Below are 8,951 nucleotides of genomic sequence, written 5' to 3'. Positions count from 1 at the left end.
AGGGAATAGGGATAACAACAACAATGGAGGAGGTCAAAGATGGAACAACAACTCGCAAAATTTCTCACAAAACCGACCATACAACTCACAAAATCAACCATACAATCAACAACTACTCCTCAACCCCCAATCCAAAGTGTCATTCCCTCTCAACCTCAACCAAATCCAAAAGGGGGCATCAATGCCATCACCCTTAGATCCGGAACACAACTAAAGGAAAAGGAAGCAAAGGACTCAAGTCCTATCTCAACCGCCCAAGAGGAAGAGAGAATAGATATAGAGGAAGTAGTGGAAGAGGAGGTAGTGGAAGAGGAGACACCACAAGCCATAGTTGAAGATGAAGCCCAACCAACAAGGGAGACACCCAAGACCAAAAGAACCTTGGAAGAAGGAATTGCTCAACCACTTCCATTTCCAACACTTGCAAAGAAAGCTAAAAAGCGCATGGAACTCGACCCTAAAATGGTAGAAATGTTCAAGAAAGTTGAGGTAACCATCCCCCTCTTTGATGCCATCCATCAAGTTCCTAGATATGCTAAATTCCTCAAAGATTTATGCATAAACAAGGATAGAATTCTTGAATTGGAAACCATCCCATTGGGGAGTTCTATTTCCGCTTTGATGGGAACATTACCGGAGAAGTGTGATGACCCGGGCCCTTGTATGGTCACTTGCACCGTCAATGGAGTTCAATTTAGAGATTGCATGTGTGACCTCGGAGCATGTGTTAGCATCATGCCGCTCTCCGTTTATCGAGTATTGAACTTGCCCCCACTAAAAAGGTCGACGGCAAGATTTGTCCTAGCGGATAAGAGCATAATAACCATAGCGGGTGTTGCGGAAGATGTATTGGTGAATATAAAGGGGTTGGTGTTTCCGATTGACTTCTATGTCCTTGAAATGCCGTCGAGCGAAACCGAGAGAGCATCCTCTATCCTACTTGGAAGGCCCTTCTTGAGAACCTAGTGCGACGGTGCATACCTCAAACCGAATTCCAAGCAATCTTGGATGCTTGCCATGCTTCCGAAGGAGGTGGTCACTATGGGCCCCAAAGAACGGCAAGAAAAATCCTTGATTGCGGATTTTGGTGGCCAACTCTTCTCAAAGATGCTTCTCCCTATTGCAAATCTTGTCCCCAATGCATTCGGTTTGGAGATATTTCCAAGAAGGACGAAATTCCCCAACAAAATATGCTTTTTTGCGAAATCTTTGACGTATGGGGAATCGACTTCATGGGACCATTTCCAAACTCCAATGGTTTTCTCTACATCTTGTTAGCCGTCGATTATGTGTCAAAATGGGTTGAGGCAATCCCCACCCGAACGGATGACGCTAATATTGTGTATTCTTTTGTGAGGAACAATATCATTTGTCGCTTTGGCGCCCCAAGAGCAATCATAAGTGACCAAGGATCCCACTTTTGCAACAAAAGAATAGACGGCCTCATGAGAAGATATGGCATCATCCACAAAGTCACCACGGCTTACCACCTTCAAACAAACGGCCAAGCCGAAGTCTCTAACCGGGAAATCAAGCATGTGCTAGAAAGGATTGTAAAGCCGAATAGGAAGGATTGGAGCATCAAACTCTCCGATGCACTATGGGCCTATCGAACGGCTTACAAGACACCCATTGGCATGAGCCCCTTCCGGCTTGTATATGGCAAAGCATGTCACCTACTGGTAGAGATTGAACATAAAGCTTATTGGGCCGTAAAGGAGTGTAATATGAGCTTGGGTGGGGCCGGAGTAGAGAGAAAGCTTCAATTGGCTGAATTAGAATGTATGAGATTGGAAGCTTACGACAACTCTAGACTTTATAAGGAAAAGTTGAAAGCCATCCATGACAAGAACATTAGGAGAAGAGAATTCCAACCCGGTGACCTAGTCCTTCTCTACAATTCAAGGTTGAGATTACTACCCGGAAAGCTTAGATCAAGGTGGGATGGGCCCTACCAAGTGGAGAAAGTAGAACCTTATGGAGTTTATCACTTGCGCCACCCATCAAGCCCGGACATCTTCAAGGTAAACGGGCACCGTCTCAAATTGTATCATGGATGATTATCAAAAAGGACAACGGGAAAGGCCCCAAGAAGCCAGCTTCCAATAAAGCCCGCCAAGAACTAACGGCCAAGCCCCTCCTAAAGAAGACTAAGGGCCCCGTTGACGTTCTAGAGAAGGACAACCCTCCAAAGGATTCGAACAAGTTTCCCAACCGCTACTGCGAACTTGTTTACTCCAGAATTATTGAAAGGAATTACCATCCGGAACCCTTCCTAGTCTTACCGGCTCATCTCAGTCCGATGGTGATGCCACACATTGACCGGAGGCATTGGAGATTCCTATTGAGGCAACCTACGGAGGCCAATCTCTCATGGGTGGTGGAATTCTACTCCAACTTCCACTCACCCCATCTCACATCAATATTTGTGCGCCGGAAACAAGTGTCGGTCACCGTGGAAACCATCCGAGAAGTCCTTGGGATTGCACCGTCAATGGATGCGTATGACGCCTACCAAGAAGTCTTGGCTGCATGCGTTGACCGCACATTCGATTGGAGCGCGATCCTCCGCGTCATTGCTTTACCCGACGCATTTTGGATTCGGGGAACCATAAAGCGAAGACCCAAGGGTTTAGATGTCCGCCACCTCACTCAAGAAGCCACGGCATGGGCCCAAATTCTAGCTCACTACGTGCTCCCAAGCACACATGGGTCATCCATCACCGCCGAGCTTGCCTTATTGATATGGTGCATCTTGACCGAGAAACCGGTCGACGTTCCGCATGCCATCCGCCAATCCATGGGGCGCATTCATGCCAAGGGTAATCTACCATTCCCCGCTTTAGTGACGGCATTAGTTGCGAAAGCCGGTGTCAACCGGGAGACTAAAGATAGGCGAACCTCAATACCGGTCGAGGGTGATATCATTCCGACCAAGAGATGCCTAAAGCCCCCGGAAATCACCATGGACATTGCATTGCCCACACCAACTGGCCACGCCACCACTTCATCTACATCACAAAAATCGGCCGCCCAACGCCTTGAAGACCTTCACAACAAATTAGACCGCTATGAGAGGCGTAACCAACGCCGCTATGCTCATGTGAAGAGGCTTCTAAGCATGATCACCCCGCCAATGGAGGAACCCGATATCTCCACCTCCACCGCAACTTCAAGCGGAGATAGCAATGGCATTGGAGATGTGGCACACTCGGAGCTCCACCATCCACTGCGCCTAACCTCTAGCACGGAGGACCGTGCTAAGTTTTAAGTGTGGGGAGGTCGACCGACCGATCTCCGTAGGTAACACCTAAATAAATCTGAATAAATTAGGATAGGTTGCATGATTAGGTTTTAGTTAGCACCATTCGCATGATAAGTCCGCTTGGTTGGAACAATGAAATTCTCTCTTAGGAAACCAACATTTTGGGGCAACCATGGCATTGCAAATTTTAAATGCTTTGATGCAAAAGTTGCATGAAGAATTATATTTTGGAACATGGTTTTGAGTTAAGAACACAAGCTTGTGAGATTTGAGCCTAATAGTGTGGTTACATCTTATAACCACTTATTTTTCCTTCTTGTGTGCAGTATTCTCTCTCTATGATTGTGGCCTTTGATTTGTTTGATTCATTATGTCCATTATTTGGTGCATTCATGCATTTATATGATTGAGGCCATCATTTCATTAGCTCACTTACCCAAACGGCCATACCTTCTATCCTCCGTTGTTAGCCAAACTTGAGCCTACGATTAACCCACTTTGTTCTTAATTTAGCACATTACAAGCCTTAAAGCGGAAAACAATGAAAGTCCTTATTTGGATCTTTGATTAGCTTAGGCTAGTGTGTGTGAGTATCATTCAAGTGTGGGGACCTTGGGGCATTAGGTGAATAGAAGGGTATTTTGTATTATTATTGGAATATTGGGAATTGGGTACATACTCATGAATTGATCAAATGTAAAACCTCGTGCATTGACGCTCTTGTATATAAAAATTTGAGAAAAACAAAAGAACAAAAGAAAAAGAAGAACAATATGGAAAAGAAAAAAAAATATAGAAAAAAAAAAGAAGAAAAAAAGAGATAAAGAGAAAAAGAATATATATAATGAATAAGGGACAACATGCCCCAAAGTGAAGAAAGAGGAATCAATGCATAAGTATTGTGAAACGAAAAGAAAAATGCATGAGTATGTGGAAAAGTGAGGAATAGGTAGCTAGGTTAGTACCCAATTGTATAGGTCATTATATAGGTTAGGTGGGAAAGTTTAAGTTAATCAAAGATTCAAATCCTAAGTCCACTAGCCATATATGACCCTACCTTGACCCTAACCCCATTACAACCTAAGGAAAAGACCCCATGATAAGTGTACGCATGCATTGAATAATTGTTGATTGTTAGATGAAAAACAAATCTTGGAAAGCATGATTAGGGGAGAATTGAGAGAATAAACACCAAACACCGAGTGATTAGAGTGCAAACACTCCCGGTGAGGGTTCAATGCTCAATTCTTTGATTCCCGGCTCTCGCGAGCATTCCTCATGCAAGGTTGCACATATTGCATTTGATGCTTAGGAAGTGGCAAGTCCCAGGCTTTGACCACCATCGGGTCCCATATGCTCGCATATGTCCTAAGAAGGCTAATTCGTTCCCAACCAAGTGGATAGTAGCACTAGTCATAGTTGCATGCATATAAGTAGGTTGCACTTCATGAGTCCTATACTTTGGTGATCCCTCAGTCTTCGGTGTTTCTTTGTATTTCTCTAAGCATGAGGACATGCTAGAATCTAAGTGTGGGGAGGTTGACAAACCCCAATTTGAGGATTTATCTTGTGATGATTTCAGGGGTTTTATCAATGATTCCACACACTTTCCATATGAAAATACAAGATTTTGCATTCCTTCCCAAGTTTTGCCTCCTAGGACTTGTGACTCAAGTTAATTACTTTCATTTGACCTTCCTCTATACCTAGGGGATAACTAAATGGAGCAAGGCCTAATTGTTGTCAACATTGAATGGACTATAAGGATAGGATTTCCGACGCCAACCCTAAGCCAAGTCTTTTGATAATTGATTGTTTGTTTCTCATTGCTTTGCTAAAACCTTCAAAGAATTCCAACAAAGCTTACTAAATCAATAAGATGCACACTTTGGCAATTCCAAGGGAGAACGACTCGGGAGACTAGTACTCTCGGATATAGATTGTAGATTTGTTTGATGAAGGATTTGCGTCGGTTTAGACTATACTACGATTGATCAATTGATAATTTCTATACCGGCAAAAATCTATTTGTCAAGTGTCAGGAGGAGTCTCAAGGATTCTCTTGCTCAGTTGACTAACTTGTATTTCCAAATTTCTGATGGAGGACCTAGTTTCTGTTATGAAACTGTAAGTGGTCTTAGAGAGTTCAGAGACTATGGTTGCTAAGTCAGAAAGGCTCTGCTTAGAAGTTTCCATCTGTCGCTGAGACGATGGGAATGGTGGTCTATTGTTGAACCTATTCTGGGTTCTTCCACCTTGATTATTGTTGAACTTGCTGAGGCTTCTGTTGATCCTTCCATGAGAGGTTAGGATGATTCCTTCATAAGGGGTTGTAGGTGTTTCCATAGGGTTCTCCCATATAATTCACCTCTTCCAACATGGACTGATCTGGATCATAGGCATCTCCATTATAGGAGGTGTCTTGAGTGCTGGTAATTGCAGCTTGCACTCCAGTCAAGTGCTGAGAGATCATATTGATCTGTTGGGTCAATATCTTGTTCTGAGCCAATATGGCATTCAGAGTGTCAACTCCATGACTCTTTTCTTCTGAGCTACACCATTATTCACAGGGTTCCTCTTAGAAGTGTACATGAATTGATTGTTTGCAAGTATTTCAATGAGTTCCTATGCCTCTACAAGCATTTTCTTCAAGTGGAGTGATCCATCAGTAGAATGATCCATGGACATCTTGGATATCTCAGATAGACCATTATAGAAAATACCTAGGATAGACCATTCTGAGAGCATGTCAGGAGGACACCTCCTGATCATTTGCTTGTATCTTTCCCAAGCTTCATAGAGGGATTCATGATAAACCCTGATTTTGTGGTTTATCTTGTGCTTAATTTAGGGGATTTTATCACCTTTTCTCACATTTATTCAATAAAATAGCATAGTTTTGTAATTCTCCCTTGATTTGTGCTTAATTGTGAAAACATGCTTTTTAGGCCGTAAAATAGCTAAATTTAACTCTCTTTAATTCCATTCGATACCTTGATATGTTTGTTGAGTGATTTCAGGTTCATAAGGCAAGTATTGGATGGAAGAAGTGAGGAGAAAAGCATGCAAAGTGGGAGAACTCATGAAGAAATGAAGGAACAGTAAAGTTGTCAAGTCTGACCTCTTCACACTCAATCGACCATAACTTGAGCTACAGAAGTCCAAATGGGGCGGTTCTAATTGCGTTAGAAAGCTAACATCTGGGGCTTCAAAATGATATAAAATTTGCCATAGTTACCTGACGTATAGGGGCGCGCACGCGCCATGTATGCATGCACGCTGATGCAGCACGTGGTTCACTAAAAGTGAAATCATGGCCAGCGATTTGTAGCTCATTTTAGGCCCAATCCAACTCATTTCTGATGCTATTGAACCCAAGGATTGAAGGGGAAATGAACCAAGTAGTCATAGTTTAGTTTTCATCATGTTTTAGGGTAGAATTCTAGAGAGAGAGGCTCTCTCCTCTCTCTAGAATTTAGGGTAGTTTAGGTTTAATTTTCTTAGACCCACTTTCAATTCTTGTTTTGATTTAGTCTTCCCTTTTTAATTTCATGTTAGTACATCTTTGTTCTTCTAGTTTTACTTGCCATTTTCTTATTTTGCTCTCTTTTGTGTTGATGAACCATTGTTGGATCTTGATTTCTTTTAATGCAATTTTATGTTTCCATGTCTCTTTTATGTTTATCTTGATTGTTATTGTTGATTCCTTGTTCATGTTAGTTGTGGGTTTCCTTTAATTCTTGCATTTTATGATGTTTACTTTTCTTGCACACTAAGTGTTTGATAAAATGTTTCCTCTAGTTTTTGAATTTCCTCTAGTTTTTTAGTAGTTCTCTTAACTATTGGCCTAGGCTAAGGGAATTGAGTGACCTTGAGTCCTTGGGTCTCATTGAATTGGTGATTTGAGAACTCTTGGTGATCAATTTGATACTCATTGACGCCAACCCACTACTAATCTAATTAGTATGTAGGTTGGGACTTATGGGTTGATGTGATCAAAGCCTATTTGACGTACTTCAAGCTTAGGAGTAGATATTACGTACTTAAAGCTTTTGAAAGTAGACTTAATGAGCTTGGTTCCTCATAATTATCAATATTTGGTTTGTAGACAAGGATGGTGATCTCAATTACCTAAGTCTAGCCAAGAGTTCCACTTTCTTTTATTTAGTCAATTGTTCTTTTACTTTGCTTGCCATTTATTTTCTTGCCAAAATATAAAATCAAACCCCCCTTGCATTTTCATGGCCAATAATTGACCACTTCATTGCAATTCCTTGTGAGACGACCCGGAGTCTAAATACTTTGGTTAATTTTCATTGGGATTTGTACTTGTGACAACTCAAATTTTTTATTGGGAGGATTGTTTGTTGGTATAGAACTATACTTGCAACGAGAATTCATTTGAGAAATTCTATATCGACACAACAATTTTCTCTTAAATCAATTCACCCTCTTTTTGTCTGAAGGTTTGAACTTTCACCCTGAGCTTGCTCATCTTTTGAGGTGGAAAGAACTTGGCCAAGAAAGCATTGACCGGCTTTTCCCAAGAGTCTAGGCTTTCCTTAGATTGAGAATCCAACTATATCCTAGCTCTTTCTCTAACAAGAAAAGGAAAAAGCATAAGTCTGTAGACCTCAAGATCCATTCTATTGGTCTTAACAGTATCACAGATTTGCAAGAATTCAAATAGAAACTGATATGGATCTTCCAATGGAAGTCCATGGAATTTGCAATTCTGTTACATTAAAGAGACTAACTGAGGCTTTAGCTCAAAGTTATTAGCTCTAATGGCAGGTATAGAGATACTTCTGCCATAGAGATTAGAAGTTGGTGCAATGAAGTCAACAAGAACCTTCCTTGTATCTCCTTCATTATTTGGTTCCGCTGCCATGTCTGTACTTTCAGTTCCTTGTTCGAAAAGTTCTGTGAGGTCTCTTTCGGAATGTTGTGCTTTAACTTGTTGCAAATGCTTCCTTAGGGTTCTCCCAGGTTCAGGATCAGGATCAAAGAGGGGTTCTTTATCTCTGTTCCTGCTCATAAACAAGAAAAAGAAAACAAGAAAGAAAAAGAATGGGAGCTCTATGTCAAAGAATAGAGAACTCCCTGTGAGATGTGAAGAAGAAAGAAGAATAAAGATAGAGAGAAAAGAAGAAAAATTCAAATAAAGGTGGGTAGAGAATTTGAAATTTTGAAGTAAAAAGAGAAACTAGAATTAAAATATTTTTGTTCTTATTTTATTTATTAATTAAATTAACAAGATTTGAAAACTTGAATGTGATTTTGGAAAAATAATAGAGAGAAAGAGAAGAGAAGTTTTCGAAAAATAGAAGAGAGAGGAATTAGTTAGGACGTTTTGAAAAAGAAGAAAGAGGAAACAAATAACTAATTAAGAAAGATTTGAAATTAAGATAAGATAGAAGATTAGAAGAATATTTGAATTTAAAATTTGAAATTTAAAGTTGGAAAGAAAAAGTCAACAAGATAAGATAAGAATTGAAAAGATTTGAAAAAAGATTTGATTTTGAATTTTGAATTTGAAACAAGATAAGATAAAGATTTGATTTTTGAAAAGATTTTATTTTGAAATTTTAAATTTTAAATTTTGAAATTGAGTTTTAAAATTTGAATTTGAAATAAGATAAGATAAGCTTTTTTGAATTTTAAAGAAAGATAAAAAGATAAGATA

At 40.3% G+C, this 8,951-nt stretch overlaps 1 protein-coding gene across 1 annotated transcript; it reads left to right on the top strand.

The window, feature by feature from the left end:
- On the top strand, positions 1,638–2,060 carry LOC107610942. The gene has a single exon (XM_016312918.1). The coding sequence runs from the start codon at positions 1,638–1,640 to the stop codon at positions 2,058–2,060; it is 423 nt and encodes a 140-aa protein (XP_016168404.1).

This window comes from Arachis ipaensis, chromosome B08 (genome assembly GCF_000816755.2).
Source record: "Arachis ipaensis cultivar K30076 chromosome B08, Araip1.1, whole genome shotgun sequence".
Classification (NCBI taxonomy): domain Eukaryota; kingdom Viridiplantae; phylum Streptophyta; class Magnoliopsida; order Fabales; family Fabaceae; genus Arachis; species Arachis ipaensis.
Note: the sequence above shows the minus strand (reverse complement) of the source record. Positions and strands in the feature narration are given on the sequence as shown.

Coding starts and splice junctions, on each gene's coding strand:
- LOC107610942 (XM_016312918.1), top strand. CDS start 1,638: ATGAGCCCCTTCCGGCTTGTATATGGCAAAGCATGTCACCTACTGGTA.